Genomic DNA, 17,051 nt, shown 5'->3' on the forward strand with positions numbered 1-17,051 from the left:
TGGAGGAGGACTTCTGTGATTGGAGGAGGACATCTGTGATTGGAGGAGGACTTCTGTGATTGGAGGAGGACTTCTGAGAGTGGAGGAGGACTTCTGTGATTGGAGGAGGACTTCTGTGAGGAGAGGAGGACTTCTGAGATTGGAGGAGGACTTCTGAGAGTGGAGGAGGACTTCTGTGATTGGAGGAGGACTTCTGTGAGTGGAGGAGGACTTCTGTGATTGGAGGAGGACTTCTGAGAGTGGAGGAAGACTTATGTGATTGGAGGAGGACTTCTGAGAGTGGAGGAGGACTTCTATGATTGAAGGAGGCATTCTGTGATTAGAGGAGGACTTCTGAGAGTGGAGGAGGACTTATGTGATTGGAGGAGGACTTCTGAGAGTGGAGGAGGACTTCTGTGATTGGAGGAGGACTTCTGAGAGTGGAGGAGGACTTCTGTGATTGGAAGAGGACTTATGTGAGTGGAGGAGGACTTCTGTGATTGGAGGAGGACTTCTGAGAGTGGAAGAAGACTTATGTGATTGGAGGAGGACTTCTGAGAGTGGAGGAGGACTTCTGAGATTGGAGGAGGACTTCTGAGAGTGGAGGAGGACTTCTGTGATTGGAGAAGGACTTCTGAGAGTGGAGGACTTCTGAGAGTGGAGGAGGACTTCTGTGATTGAAGGAGGACTTCTGAGAGTGGAGGAGGACTTCTGTGATTGGAGGAGGTCTTCCAAGAGTGGAGGAGGACTTATGTGATTGGAGGAGGACTTCTGTGATTGGAGGAGGCCTTCTGTGATTGGAGGAGGCCTTCTGAGAGTGGACGACTTCTGTGATTGGAGGAGGACTTCTGTGATTGGAGGAGGACTTCTGAGAGTGGAGGAGGACTTCTGTGATTGGAGGAGGACTTCTGTGAGTGGAGGAGGCCTTCTGAGAGTGGAGGACTTCTGTGATTGGAGGAGGACTTCTGTGATTGGAGGAGGCCTTCTGTGATTGGAGGAGGACTTCTGAGAGTGGAGGAGGACTTCTATGATTGGAGGACTTTTGAGATTGGAGGAGGACTTCTGTGATTGGAGGAGGACTTCTATGATTGGAGGAGGACTTCTGTGTTTGGAGGAGGACTTCTGAGATTGGAGGAGGACTTCTGTGATTGGAGGACGACTTCTATGATTGGAGGAGGACTTCTGTGATTGGAGGATGACTTCTGTGATTGGAGGAAGACTTCTATGATTTGAGGAAGACTTCTGAGATTGGAGGAGGACTTCTGAGAGTGGAGGAAGACTACTGTGATTGGAGGAAGACTTCTGAGAGTGGAGGAGGACTTCTGAGAGTGGAGGAGGACTTCTGTGATTGGAGGAGGACTTCTGTGTCATGTATTGTCATGTTGTGTCTTTCTGTCCTTTCCTTTCACCCTGTCTCCCTCTGCTGGTCGTATTAGGTTACCTTTTCTCCCCCGCTTTCCCCCAGCTGTTCCTTGTCTCCTCCTAACTACCCATTCACCCCGTTTCCCACCTGTTCCCTTTTTCCCTCTGATTAGGTCCCTATATCTCTCTCTGTTTCTGCTCCTGTCTTTGTCGGATTCTTGTTTGTTGTGTTTCATGCCTGAACCAGACTATCGTCATGTTTGCTGTAACCTTGTCCTGTCCTGTCGGAATCTGCCGGTCTGTCTGAACCTACCTATGTTTGGTTATTAAAGAAGCTCTGTTAAGTTAATTCGCTTTTGGGTCCTCATTCACTCACCGTGACAGAAGAATCCGACCAAGAATGGACCCAGCGACTTCGGATCCTCTCCACTCAGCCGTCGAGATCCAGGGAGCGATGCTAGGCAGACACGAGCAGGAATTGTCTGCTGCTCGACATGCCGTTGAGACCCTGGCCACCCAAGTCTCCAACCTCACAGAACAGGTTCACCATCTCCGCCTCGATCCACCGGCCACTTCCAGGGCTTTCGAATCTCCGGAGCCCAGAATCAATAACCCGCCGTGTTACTCTGGGGAGCCCACTGAATGCCGCTCGTTCCTCACCCAGTGTGATATTGTGTTTTCTCTCCAGCCCAACACTTACGCCAGGAGCACTGCTCGTGTCGCCTACGTCATATCTCTCCTTACTGGACGGGCTCGTGAGTGGGGCACGGCAATCTGGGAGGCAAGGGCTGAGTGTACTAACCAGTATCAGGACTTTAAGGAGGAGATGATACGGGTTTTTGATCGATCTGTTTTTGGAGAGGAGGCTTCCAGGGCCCTGTCTTCCCTATGTCAAGGCAATCGATCCATAACTGACTACTCTATTGAGTTTCGCACTCTTGCTGCCTCCAGTGGCTGGAACGAGCCGGCCTTGCTCGCTCGTCTTCTGGAGGGTCTCCGCGCAGAGGTAAAGGATGAGATTCTCTCCCGGGAGGTTCCTTCCAGCGTGGATTCCTTGATTGAACTCGCTATTCGCATTGAGCGACGGGTTGATCTTCGTCACCGAGCTCGTGGAAAGGAGCTCGCGCTCTCCGTTGCCCCCCTCTCCGCATCACTACCATCTTCCTCTGCCGGCTAGGGAGCTGAGCCTATGCAGCTGGGAGGTATCCGCATCTCGACTAAGGAGAGGGAACGGAGAATCACCAACCGCCTCTGTCTCTATTGCGGTTCTGCTGGTCATTTTGTCACTTCATGTCCAGTAAAAGCCAGAGCTCATCAGTAAGCGGAGGGCTACTGGTGAGCGCTACTACTCCTGTCTCTCCTTCAAGATCCTGCACTACCTTGTCGGTCCATCTACGCTGGACCGGTTCGTCAGCTTCCTGCAGTGCCTTAATAGACTCTGGGGCGGAGGGCTGTTTTATGGACGAGACCTGGGCTCGGGAACATGACATTCCTCTCAGACAGTTAAGGGAGTCCACGGCCTTGTTCGCCCTGGATGGTAGTCCTCTCCCCAGGATTCAGCGTGAGACGCTACCTTTAACCCTCACTGTTTCTGGTAATCATAGCGAAACCATTTCTTTTTTAATTTTTCGTTCACCTTTTACACCTGTTGTTTTGGGCCATCCCTGGCTAGTTTGTCATAATCCTTCCATTAATTGGTCTAGTAATTCTATCCTCTCCTGGAACGTCTCTTGTCATGTGAAATGTTTAATGTCTGCTATCCCTCCTGTTTCCTCTGTCTCTTCTTCACAGGAGGAGCCTGGTGATTTGACAGGGGTGCCGGAGGAATATCACGATCTGCGCACGGTGTTCAGTCGGTCCAGGGCCACCTCTCTTCCTCCACACCGGTCGTATGATTGTAGTATTGATCTCCTTCCGGGAACCACTCCCCCCCGGGGTAGACTATACTCTCTGTCGGCTCCCGAACGTAAGGCTCTCGAGGATTATTTGTCTGTAGCTCTTGACGCCGGTACCATAGTCCCCTCCTCCTCTCCCGCCGGAGCGGGGTTTTTTTTTTGTCAAGAAGAAGGACGGGTCTCTGCGCCCCTGCATAGATTATCGAGGGCTGAATGACATAACAGTGAAGAATCGTTATCCGCTTCCTCTTATTTCTTCAGCCTTCGAGATCCTGCAGGGAGCCAGGTTTTTCACTAAGTTGGACCTTCGTAACGCTTACCATCTCGTGCGCATCAGGGAGGGGGACGAGTGGAAGACGGCGTTTAACACTCCGTTAGGGCACTTTGAATACCGGGTTCTTCCTTTCGGCCTCGCTAACGCTCCAGCTGTCTTTCAGGCATTAGTCAATGATGTCCTGAGAGACATGCCGAACATCTTTGTTTTCGTTTACCTTGACGATATCCTGATTTTTTCACCGTCACTCCAGATTCATGTTCAGCACGTTCGACGTGTCCTCCAGCGCCTTTTAGAGAATTGTCTTTTTGTGAAGGCTGAGAAGTGCACTTTTCATGCCTCCTCCGTCACATTTCTCGGTTCTGTTATTTCCGCTGAAGGCATTAAGATGGATCCCGCTAAGGTCCAAGCTGTCATTGATTGGCCCGCCCCTAAGTCACGCATCGAGCTGCAGCGCTTTCTCGGCTTCGCGAACTTCTATCGTCGTTTCATCCGTAATTTCGGTCAGGTGGCAGCTCCTCTCACAGCCCTTACTTCTGTCAAGACGTGCTTTAAGTGGTCCGTTTCCGCCCAGGGAGCTTTTGATCTCCTCAAGAATCGTTTTACATCCGCTCCTATCCTTGTTACACCTGACGTCTCTAGACAGTTCGTTGTCGAGGTTGACGCGTCAGAGGTGGGCGTGGGAGCCATTCTTTCTCAGCGCTCCCTCTCTGACGACAAGGTCCACCCATGCGCGTATTTTTCTCATCGCCTGTCGCCGTCGGAACGTAACTATGATGTGGGAAACCGCGAACTGCTCACCATCCGGTTAGCCCTAGGCGAATGGCGACAGTGGTTGGAGGGCGCGACCGTTCCTTTTGTCGTTTGGACTGACCATAGGAACCTTGAGTACATCCGTTCTGCCAAACGACTTAATGCGCGTCAGGCGCGTTGGGCGCTGTTTTTCGCTCGTTTCGAGTTCGTGATTTCTTATCGTCCGGGCTCTAAGAACACCAAGCCTGATGCTTTATCTCGTCTCTTCAGTTCTTCAGTAGCCTCCACTGACCCCGAGGGGATTCTCCCTGAGGGGCGTGTTGTCGGGTTGACTGTCTGGGGAATTGAGAGGCAGGTAAAGCAAGCGCTCACTCACACTCCGTCGCCGCGCGCTTGTCCTAGGAACCTTCTTTTCGTTCCCGTTCCTACTCGTCTGGCCGTTCTTCAGTGGGCTCACTCTGCCAAGTTAGCCGGCCACCCTGGCGTTCGGGGTACGCTCGCTTCCATTCGCCAGCGTTTTTGGTGGCCCACCCGGGAGCATGACACGCGTCGTTTCGTGGCTGCTTGTTCGGTCTGCGCGCAGACTAAGTCCGGTAACTCTCCTCCTGCCGGCCGTCTCAGGCCGCTTCCCATTCCCTCTCGACCGTGGTCTCACATCGCCTTAGATTTTGTCACCGGACTGCCTTCGTCAGCGGGGAAGACTGTTATTCTTACGGTTGTCGATAGGTTCTCTAAGGCGGCTCATTTCATTCCCCTTGCTAAGCTTCCTTCTGCTAAAGAGACGGCACAAATCATCATCGAGAATGTTTTCAGAATTCATGGCCTTCCGTCAGACGTCGTTTCGGACAGAGGTCCGCAATTCACGTCTCAATTTTGGAGGGAGTTTTGCCGTTTGATTGGGGCTTCCGTCAGTCTCTCTTCCGGCTTTCACCCCCAGTCTAACGGTCAAGCAGAACGGGCCAATCAGACTATTGGTCGCATCTTACGCAGTCTTTATTTTCGCAACCCTGCGTCTTGGTCAGAACAGCTCCCCTGGGCAGAATACGCCCACAACTCGCTTCCTTCGTCTGCGACCGGGCTATCTCCTTTTCAGAGTAGCCTCGGGTACCAGCCTCCGCTGTTCTCATCTCAGTTCGCCGAGTCCAGCGTCCCCTCCGCTCAGGCTTTTGTCCAACGTTGCGAGCGCACCTGGAAGAGGGTCAGGTCTGCACTTTGCCGTTATAGGACGCAGACTGTGAGGGCTGCTAATAAGCGTAGAACTAAGAGTCCTAGATATTGTCGCGGTCAGAGAGTTTGGCTCTCCACTCAGAACCTTCCCCTTAAGACGGCTTCTCGCAAGTTGACCCCGCGGTTCATTGGTCCGTTCCGTATTTCTCGGGTCATTAATCCTGTCGCAGTTCGACTTCTTCTTCCGCGATACCTTCGTCGAGTCCACCCGGTCTTCCATGTCTCCTGTATCAAGCCCGTTCTTCGCGCCCCCGCTCGTCTCCCCCCCCCCCCCCCCCCCCATCCTTGTCGAGGGCGCACCCATCTACAGGGTCCGCAGGATTTTGGACATGCGTCCTCGGGGCCGTGGTCACCAGTACCTCGTAGATTGGGAGGGGTACGGTCCTGAGGAGAGGAGTTGGGTTCCCTCTCGGGACGTGCTGGACCGTGCGCTGATCGAGGATTTCCTCCGTTGCCGCCAGGTTTCCTCCTCGAGTGCGCCAGGAGGCGCTCGGTGAGTGGGGGGGTACTGTCATGTATTGTCATGTTGTGTCTTTCTGTCCTTTCCTTTCACCCTGTCTCCCTCTGCTGGTCGTATTAGGTTACCTTTTCTCCCCCGCTTTCCCCCAGCTGTTCCTTGTCTCCTCCTAACTACCCATTCACCCCGTTTCCCACCTGTTCCCTTTTTCCCTCTGATTAGGTCCCTATATCTCTCTCTGTTTCTGCTCCTGTCTTTGTCGGATTCTTGTTTGTTGTGTTTCATGCCTGAACCAGACTATCGTCATGTTTGCTGTAACCTTGTCCTGTCCTGTCGGAATCTGCCGGTCTATCTGAGCCTACCTATGTTTGGTTATTAAAGAAGCTCTGTTAAGTTAATTCGCTTTTGGGTCCTCATTCACTCACCGTGACATTCTGAGAGTGGAGGAGGACTTCTGTGATTGGAGGAGTGAGGTTGAGTGAACGGTGTGTGTTCGTGAGTGCGTGTGTGTGAGAATTCCACTGAACAACTAAAGTGTCCACACCCACTTGGGGAATGAAGAGAGAAAGCAGTGGTATATTGATTGTGGACTGTACAAATAGTTCAATTTATCAAGCCTGACTCTATTCATGCTAAATGATGAATAAACTCATTCGTCAATGCTTGAAAGTATTTATTACTGTTCTCCCTTAGCATCCATAAAACAACTTAGGATAGCAGCTTTACTTCTAGATTTCCAGGAGGAGGAGAGTCACTGGTGTCCCATCAAGAGAACAGCTCTAATCTCCCCTCTCTCTCTCTCTCTCTCTCTCTCTCTCACTCTCTCTCTCTCTCTCTCTCTCTCTCCCTCTCTCTCCTCTCCCTCTCTCTCTCCCTCTCTCTCCTCTCCCTCCCTCTCCCTCTCTCTCTCTCACAAACACACACCATCAAGTCCAGCGTTCTAGGCCACTCTTGCTGCAGACTAATAAACACACAGATTCATCAACTTCAGGGAAGTTCTGATTTAGTTCTCCTGAGTCGTTTTATCACCTATTGACTAACTGAGAAGCTGAAGGAAGTAGAGAGGGGAAGGGTCTAGAAGGAAGTAGAAAGAGGAAGGGTCTAGAAGGAAGTAGAGAGAGGAAGGGTCTAGAAGGAAGTAGAGAGAGGAAGGGTCTAGAAGGAAGTAGAGATGGGGAAGGATCTAGAAGGAAATAGAGATGTGGAAGGTTCTAGAAGGAAGAAGAGATGTGGCAGGAAGAAAAGAAGGGAAGGTTCTAGAAGAAAGTAGAAAGAGGAAGGGTCTAGAAGGAAGTAGAGAAGGGATGAGTCTAGAAGGAAGTAGAGAAGGGCAAGGTTCTAGAAGGAAGTAGAGATGTGGAAGGTTCTAGAAGGTAGTAGAGATGGGGAAGGTTCTAGAAGGAAATAGAGATGTGGAAGGTTCTAGAAGGAAGAAGAGATGTGGCAGGATGAAAAGAAGGGAAGGTTCTAGAAGAAAGAGGAAGGGTCTAGAAAGAAGTAGAGAAGGGACGGGTCTAGAAGGAAGTAGAGATGTGGAAGGTTCTAGAAGGTAGTAGAGATGTGGAAGGTTCTAGAAGGTAGTAGAGATGGGGAAGGTTCTAGAGGGAAGAAGAGATGTGGAAGGAAGAAAAGAAGGGAAGGTTCTAGAAGAAAGTAGAAAGAGGAAGGGTCTAGAAGGAAGTAGAGAAGGGACGGGTCTAGAAGGAAGTAGAGATGCGGAAGGTTCTAGAAGGTAGTAGAGATGGGGAAGGTTCTAGAAGGTAGTATAGATGTGGAAGGTTCTAGAAGGTAGTAGAGATGGGGAAGGTTCTAGAAAGAAGAAGAGATGTGGAAGGAATAAAAGAAGGGAAGGTTCTAGAAGAAAGTAGAAAGAGGAAGGGTCTAGAAGGAAGTAGAGGAGGGACGGGTCTAGAAGGAAGTAGAGGAGGGACGGGTCTAGAAGGAAGTAGAGAGAGGAAGGGTCTAGAAGGAAGTAGAGAGAGGAAGGGTCTAGAAGGAAGTAGAGAGAGGAAGGGTCTAGAAGGAAGAAGAGATGTGGAAGGAAGAAGCGAAGGGAAGGTTCTAGAAGAAAGTAGAGATGGGAAGGTTCTGGAAGGGCAGAACAGGCTGCAACACCACCCTTGGAAGTACATATCAATCAAATCAATTAAATGTATTTATAAAGCCCTTCTTACATCAGGTGATGTCACAAAGTGCTGTACAGAAACCCAGCCTAAAACCCCAAACAGCAAGCAATGCAGGTGTAGAAGCACGGTGGCTAGTAAGAACTCTCTAGAAAGGCCAAAACATAGGAAGAAACCTAGAGTGGAACCAGGCTATGAGGGGTGGCCAGTCCTCTTCTGGCTGTGCCGGGTGGAGATTATAACAGAACATGGCCAAGATGTTCAAATGTTCATAGATGACCAGCAGGGTCAAATAATAATGATCACAGTGGTTGTCAATCACAGTGGTTGTCTGAGGTCAGCACCTCAGGAGTAAATGTCAGTTGGCTTTTCATAGCTGAACATTCAGAGTATCTCTACCGCTCCCGCTGTCTCTAGAGAGTTGAAAACACCAGATCTAGGAAGAGTCCTGGTGGTTAAATAAATATTCCATTTAAGAATGATTAGGGGACCATTTTGGGGACCTTCAATGCTGCAGAAATGTTTTGGTACCTTCCCCAGATCTGTGTCTCAACACAATCCTGTCTCGGAGCTCTACGGACAATTCCTCCGTCCTCATGGCAATTCCTATGACCTCATGCACTGTCAACTGTGGGACCTTATATAAACAGGTGTGTGCCTTTCCAAATCATGTCCAATCATTTGAATTTACCCCCAGTTAGACACCAATCAAGTTGTAGAAACATCTCAAGGATGATCAATGGAAACAGGATGCACCTGAGGTCAATTTCGAGTGTCATCGCAAAGGGTCTGAATACTTATATAAATACGGTAATACAGTTTTTTATTGTTGAATTCATTTGTTAACATTTCTAAAAACCTTTATTTGCTTTGTCATTATGAGGTAGTGTGATGTTATTATGGGGTATTGTGATGTCATTATCAGGTAGTGTGATGTCATTATGGAGTATTGGTGATGTCATTATGGGGTATTGTGATGTCATTATGAGGTATTGTGTGTAGATTGATGAGGAAACACATGTGTTTAATCCATTTTAGAATAAGGCTGTAAAGTAACAAAAAGTGGAGAAATACTTCCCCAAATGCCCGTCCTGCCAATCAGGGTAGCCTAGTGGTTAGAGCGTTGGACTAATAACCAAAAGGTTGCAGGTTCAAATCCCCAAGGTACAAATCTGTCGTTCTGCCCCTGAACAAGGCAGTTAACCCCACTGTTCCTAGGCCGTCATTGAAAATAAGAACTTCTGTGTTCTTAAAACTGACTTGCCTAGTAAAATAAATAAATATTGTTATTCTCAGACCATATTATATTACACTTGAGCTACATAACACAATAGATCGGTTGTAGTGTCTCTTGCGAGGCACAGCTAAGCATACATTAAAAAAAAATATATCTTTAAAATACTGTAGAATGGAACCACTATCTCTTAAAAACACATGCTGTTGAGAGGTCACAACAAGTCAATACATTGACCTTTGCACTAACTTATCCATTCATTTTTCATTCATTTCACATTCTAGATAACTATTCACTGGGTCAAAAGGTGATAGTATCTCAGTGTAAATCCGACATACATATATATATATATATATATATATATATTGTATGAAAACTGCTGTAAAATACCTGACACAACTAGTGTGGTGATACAACTACCCGTCCGACACCGGTTTTTAAACCAGATAAACATATCATGAAATACATAATTGAGCACAATCATGTGTTTAATGTACCAAATTGAAAATAAAAAAAAAACGAGTTTCCATTTATTTAATAAGCAACTAAATAATTTCTATAACCAAACGCCAGAGCTAAAACGATACAGAGTAACGTTAGGGTTTCACCAGTGAATATTTTATAGACTAAGTGGTTAGAGGATATTTTTTTTCATTGGGTATTTTAAAGGGCATTTCATGACATGTATAAATAAATTCCTCTACTTTTCATATAATCCATTACCACAGCTGAATTATACATTTTACTCTGAATTCCAAGTGTCCGACTGTAAGCTTAACACGCTAGAAATAGCAATTATGCATATTAGACACACGCATATAGTGGATTAATGGTCTGTCTGTCTGTCCGCCCGTCTGTCCTTCTTTCACTCCAGAGACATGATCCCTGCTCCCTAACAGAACGACAGTATTGCAGGACTTCCTCCTAGCTAGACTAACTCCTAACTAGACTTCCTCCTAGCTAGACTTACTCCTAGCTAGACTAACTCCTAGCTAGACTAACTCCTAACTAGACTTCCTCCTAGCTAGACTAACTCCTAACTAGACTTCCTCCTAGCTAGACTTACTCCTAGCTAGACTAACTCCTAACTAGACTTCCTCCTAGCTAGACTTCCTCCTAGCTAGACTAACTCCTAACTAGACTTAGTCCTAACTAGTATTTTAGCTAGACTAACTCCTAACTAGACTAACTCCTAACTAGACTTAGTCCTAACTAGACTAACTCCTAACTAGACTTACTACTAGCTAGACTAACTCCTAACTAGACTAACTCCTAACTAGACTTCCTCCTAGCTAGACTTACTCCTAACTAGACTTAGTACCAGCTAGACTTACTCCTAACTAGACTTACTACTAGCTAGACTAACTCCTAACTAGACTAACTCCTAACTAGACTTACTACTAGCTAGACTAACTCCTAACTAGACTTACTACTAGCTAGACTAACTCCTAACTAGACTAACTCCTAACTAGACTTCCTCCTAGCTAGACTTCCTCCTAGCTAGACTAACTCCTAACTAGACTTAGTCCTAACTAGTATTTTAGCTAGACTAACTCCTAACTAGACTAACTCCTAACTAGACTTAGTCCTAACTAGACTAACTCCTAACTAGACTTACTACTAGCTAGACTAACTCCTAACTAGACTAACTCCTAGCTAGACTTACTCCTAACTAGACTTCCTCCTAGCTAGACTTACTCCTAACTAGACTTACTACTAGCTAGACTTACTCCTAACTAGACCCATCAGATATAGGTTATTGACACCCCAACCTACTACTAAGCTTTATACAATTGTTTTCAAAGGGTCATACCAAGAATCTGATTCTATTTGATTCTGCATTTTAAGTCCCATTGAAGTATCACAAAAATATACATCTTACTTGGCCTTACTGCTATTAGCAAATAGAAACACATTGAATAACAGATAGTCCTTATTGCTATTAGCCAATAGAAACACATTGAATAACAGATCATCCTCCCAAACATCTAAAGGAAGTTTGTTCTTTAGGGTCTGTCCTAATTCTGAGAGATATAAGTAAGATAAATAAATCATTTTTGTTGTTATTTTTAACATTGTACCCTTTATTTTTGTCACTAAACAGTCTCCATATATAAAGTACTTCCATTAATTTATTCGGGGGGGGACGACCTTCAGATGAGTCTTGTGAGGTCTGTGGGCGTCCTATAGCCAGACAACAGACATGTACGCGTTCCTGGGAGGCTCACCTTTACACAGAGGAGTCATATTAGTGAGTAGCCCAAACTGTTTGGACGCTACAGACAGAAGATAACAGATCCGCTGTAACGAATTCAGACGAATCCAACGACACTTATGAGGGAGGGGGGGGGGGGGTGGGCCTTCAGATGACTCTTGTGAGGTCTGTGGGAGTCCTATAGCCAGACAACAGAGGGGTACGTGTTCCTGGGAGTCTCACCTGGGAGTCTCACCCCCCCCCCAAAAAAAAGCAGATATCCCTAAATTAAACTGACAGATTTATATGGGGATGTTTGCATTGTGCTAATTAGATTTCCCGCGCGGACGCAGACAACGACCTGAAGTGGTAATCATATTTGAGAATTGTTAAAATAAGAAAGGTTATGTTCTGATGTTAATTTAAAAAAAGGCTGGGTAACCTGCTTCCCTGCTAATGAATCTCTACCTTTCCTCCTTCCTCTGTGTCCTTGGATTGTCATCTCCAACCTTTGGGATGTTGTATCTGATTATTCAGGCAGCAATTAATCATCATTAAGCCACAGACTTGGAGAGGTAGAGAGAGGTAGAGAGGAAGAGAGGTAGAGAGAGAGAGAGAGAGAGAGAGAGGTAGAGAGAGAGAGAGAGGTTGAGAGAGAGAGAGAGAGAGAGAGAGAGAGGCAGAGAGAGAGGGATAGAGAGAGAGAGAGAGAGAGGTAGAGAGGTAGAGAGAGAGAGAGGTAGAGAGAGAGAGAGAGAGGGGGAGAGAGGTAGAGAGAGAGAGACAGAGAGAGAGAGAGAGAGAGGTAGGTAGAGAGAGAGACAGAGGGAGAGAGAGAGAGAGAGAGAGAGAGAGAGAGAGAGAGAGAGAGAGAGAGAGAGAGAGAGAGAGACAGGGAAGGTTCAGGGCTATGGATCTGGCATTCATCCTGAACAGACCCTTACTCTGTTTTTTGTTTGTGGGGATCTTTTAAAATGGTGGTGGTGGTGGTGGTGGTGGAGGGCTGAATGAGGGTGAAGGGGAGACTGGAAACTTGGAATGGGGTGAACTAACGTTTTGGGGAGTTGGGATGGCCTGGTCCTTAGCTAACTCACATCCTCCCTCCTCACCCCCTACTCTACTCTACTCTCTACTACCAGTCCTGGTGGCCTGGTCCTTAGCTAACTCACATCCTCCCTCCTCACCCCCTCCTCACCCCCTACTCTACTCTCTACTCCCAGTCCCCAGTAGACCACTGCTGCTACGCTGGCTATGCTTACCTCCTCACCCCCTACTCTACTCTCTACTACCAGTCCTGGTGGCCTGGTCCTTAGCTAACTCACATCCTCCCTCCTCACCCCTTACTCTACTCTCTACTACCAGTCCTGGTGGCCTGGTCCTTAGCTAACTCACATCCTCCCTCCTCACCCCCTACTCTACTCTCTACTACCAGTCCCCAGTTAGACCACTGCTGCTACGCTGGCTATGCTTACCTCCTCACCCCCTACTCTACTCTCTACTACCAGTCCCCAGTAGACCACTGCTGCTATGCTGGCTATGCTTACCTCCTCACCCCCTACTCTACTCTCTACTACCAGTCCCCAGTAGACCACTGCTGCTACGCTGGCTATGCTTACCTCCTCACCCCCTACTCACCCCCTACTCTACTCTCTACTACCAGTCCCCAGTAGACCACGGCTGCTATGCTGGCTATGCTTACCTCCTCACCCCCTACTCTACTCTCTACTACCAGTCCTGGTGGCCTGGTCCTTAGCTAACTCACATCCTCCCTCCTCACCCCCTACTCTACTCTCTACTACCAGTCCTGGTGGCCTGGTCCTTAGCTACCTCACATCCTCCCTCCTCACCCCCTACTCTACTCTCTACTACCAGTCCTGGTGGCCTGGTCCTTAGCTACCTCACATCCTCCCTCCTCACCCCCTACTCTACTCTCTACTACCAGTCCCCAGTAGACCACTGCTGCTACGCTGGCTATGCTTACCTCCAGAACACTGTAATTCCCTTTGTCTTCCAAGAAGGAAGCACGGTAACAAATCACTATGTAGCAGCCTGGTGATACAACCTTGTGTTCATTTAGACCGTGTTATTAAACCCAACGCTCAGGAAGGAGGAAACACGCGATCAATGAGGTAACCCGTGCATATTCATTCATAATGTTTATTTTGATTTTTGTTTTGTGTTTTTTTTTTTTTATTTGTTTTAATGGGACAAAATGTGGGACAAAATGTGGTCGCTGAATGACCATCATAGAGTTGATGAGAGACACATTTGGGGACATTAAATGTGTACATGGTGTGTCGCTGAGAGATGAGGGTTAATATTGTCTTTAGGTATAAGCACTTGTCCTCCATCTTGGTATCCCTCATGTGATCTCCAGATGGTATGTACCTTCTTGGTCAAAAGGTTTAGAGAATGAGGCCTAAGGTCGGTTGACTGGCCCTTTGCTAATATATTTTTCTTTCCTTGGCCAGCAGTTTATTATTAGGATGTGCTCTCATTTCATCAGTAGGAAGGAGAGTGATATTTTCTGTTGGCGGGCTAGCAGTGAGGCAGAGATTAATGGTGGGGTCAGCAATATGTCCTCTCCCTTTGGGTTTGGTCTTGAAACCCTGCCAGCCGTTGACAGAGGTCAGTTTGGCTGCTCTCTCTCTCTCGCTCTCGCTCTCTCTCTTTCTCTCTCTCTTTCTCTCTCTCTCTCTCTCTCTCTCTGTCTCTCTCTCTCTCCCTCTCTCTTTCCTTTCTCTGCACCTCCAGCGATGAAACCGGTCACGCCTTCCTGATTGTAAATGTTTTTACAAGGGTTTCGCCATTCATATAATCACCCTAGAAAAACTCAGTATTTTCAGTGGAGAATCCTGAGAATGAATTGTTGAGGCCAGCTATATGCCTTAGGATTTCCACAGTGTGTTATATTACATACACTAAACCTTAGTCATTATGACGTCTTTCAACCAAACAGGTTATCTTGTTTTGTTTGACATAATGCTTTTAGCTGGACAGTTGCCTCACAGGAAGTCATTAGATAAAACACAGTTTCAGGTTCCTGCACTGCTCTGAGTTATCCAATGACACTCATCTAGCACCATTAATTAATCTCTCTCTCTCTCTCCCTCCCCCCTCCCCTCCCCTCTCTCTCTCTCTCTCTCTCTCTCTCTCTCTCTCTCTCTCTCTCTATCTCTCTCTTTCCCTTTTCTCTCTCTCTCTCTCTCCCTCTCTCTCTCTCTCTCCCTCCCTCTCTCTCTCCCGTTTCTCCTCTCTTTCTCTCTCTCTCTCTTTCTATATCTCTCTTCCTCTCTCTCTCTGTCAAACTCCTGATACTGCCTGCTTGGCTACCTACAGGGATGATTAGCCTCAGTGCTTGTGATTTGATTGTCCTCTGCCTACCCTGACCGGAGGACTACTTTGTTCTGGCAGCGAGGATACCAAATTAACACTGAACCATTTCACAGCCAGACTCTCTCATCCTAATGAGGATGACCCCCTAGAAATGTCCCCTAATTACCCTGATTATAACCATCTTTTTTTTGTGGGAGAATATAAAAGACTAATTATTGTTCTTTTTGAAATGTTCATTCTGATTATTTTCAAGCCTGCAGCCCCTTTTTTTTCTAGTCACGGGAAAAAGGGTTGTAGAAAAATGAAAGTCTTTGATTGGTTAATTACCCAACAAGTGGTGTCAGAAGTGGAGAGGTCCGTGTTTTCAGCACTGATCTGGTTCTCTCTCCATGTCGTCCTTCTCCGCTGAACAACCCAAGGCTGTAGATTGAATTTGAGTCAAGGCCGCAGGGATGCTGCACTGCTACCCGGCTCTATAAGGATCCCAAATATTTATGAATTATTAAAATGAGGTCATATTGGTTTATAGCTCTACCGTTTACCATAATGATGACGTTCATATTAAACAGGCGATCATTTGCATGAAGATCACTACGGAGGGACTGGATTGGTTCATATTAAACAGGCGATCATTTGCATAAAGATCACTATGGAGGGACTGGATTGTTTCATATTAAACAGGGGATAATTTGCATAAAGATCACTATGGAGGGACTGGATTGGTCCATATTAAACAGGCGATAATTTGCATAAAGATCACTACGGAGGGACTGGATTGGTTCATATTAAACAGGCGATCATTTGCATAAAGATCACTACGGAGGGACTGGATTGGTTCATATTAAACAGTAAACAGTCGATCATTTGCATAAAGATCACTACGGAGGGGCTGGATTGGTTCATATTAAACAGGCGATCATTTGCATAAAGATCACTACGGAGGGGCTGGATTGGTTCATATTAAACAGGCGATCATTTGCATAAAGATCACTATGGAGGGACTGGATTGGTTCATATTAAACAGGCGATCATTTGCATAAAGATCACTATGGAGGGGCTGGATTGGTTCATATTAAACAGGCGATCATTTGCATAAAGATCACTATGGAGGGACTGGATTGGTTCATATTAAACAGGCGATCATTTGCATAAAGATCACTATGGAGGGACTGGATTGGTTCATATTAAACAGGCGATCATTTGCATAAAGATCACTATGGAGGGATTGGTTCTTATTAACAGGCGATCATTTGCATAAAGATCACTACGGAGGGACTGGATTGGTTCATATTATACAGGCAATCATTTGCATAAAGATCACTATGGAGGGACTGGATTGGTTCATATTAAACAGGCGATCATTTGCATAAAGATCACTGTGTAGGGACTGGATTGGTTCATATTAAACAGGGGATAATTTGCATAAAGATCACTACGGAGGGACTGGATTGGTTATATTAAACAGGCGATCATTTGCATAAAGATCACTATGGAGGGACTGGATTGGTTCTTGTGTTTATTGATCTTTCTCTGCTTTTTAATTTCACAGTCTTGTTCGGTAGTTTGACACAAACTTTTTTGACACCAGTAAATTAAGTCAACGTAAATAAACGTATATTTGCTAGAAATATTGTCCATATAAAGCTGAGTCAGTAGAAACACGTGATTTCGCGACAGCTACAGTCAGAGAAGTGTTAGTCACATCACAGCGACCAAAAGGTTATCAGAGAAGGAAAATAAAAGACCTATTGTTGAAGCTGAAGGTGTTTCATGTGTCACAGTAACTGCTTCATGTGCACAAACGGTAATTATGTCTGTCAATCACGTTGGCTCTGACTCACTCTGAAATGTGACATCCGTCTCTAAGGGGCTGCGCATTTACAGAAATTGCTGACGTCGTTGTGGCTTGCATATATATCGATTGTGTAATTTTCATAATGTTAAATTATTCACCCTTATTTAATTTAACAATCTTGGGAATTATTGTACAAGTTTGATATGTCAAACACCCCCCCCCCCCAAAAAAAAAAACAGCATGTACTGCTTGTTTCATATAAAAGTCTGAAGAATTATTTGAACTATTCACTCAAAATGTTTAGGAAAAAAAGTTTGAAGACCCACCAAACTTCTGACATGATAATGTCTTCTGAGATCTGCAGAAAGGCCTCTCTCTCACAGGCATCACAATCATTTAGTATCTCCTCCTCTTCATATATC

General features: G+C 46.4%; 1 protein-coding gene across 1 annotated transcript; it reads right to left on the reverse strand.

The window, feature by feature from the left end:
• Nucleotides 1–351: 351 nt before the first annotated feature.
• LOC118966740 (extensin-3-like) lies at nt 352–1,350 on the reverse strand. The gene has a single exon (XM_036990088.1). The coding sequence runs from the start codon at nt 1,348–1,350 to the stop codon at nt 352–354; it is 999 nt and encodes a 332-aa protein (XP_036845983.1).
• Between the last annotated feature and the right edge of the window lie 15,701 nt (nt 1,351–17,051).

The sequence above is a fragment of the Oncorhynchus mykiss genome, chromosome 1, assembly GCF_013265735.2.
Source record: "Oncorhynchus mykiss isolate Arlee chromosome 1, USDA_OmykA_1.1, whole genome shotgun sequence".
In the NCBI taxonomy this organism is placed as follows: Eukaryota; Metazoa; Chordata; class Actinopteri; order Salmoniformes; family Salmonidae; genus Oncorhynchus; species Oncorhynchus mykiss.

Bases quoted from the DNA above. Each gene is read 5' to 3' on its own strand.
- LOC118966740 (XM_036990088.1), bottom strand. From the start codon at position 1,350: ATGACACAGAAGTCCTCCTCCAATCACAGAAGTCCTCCTCCACTCTCA.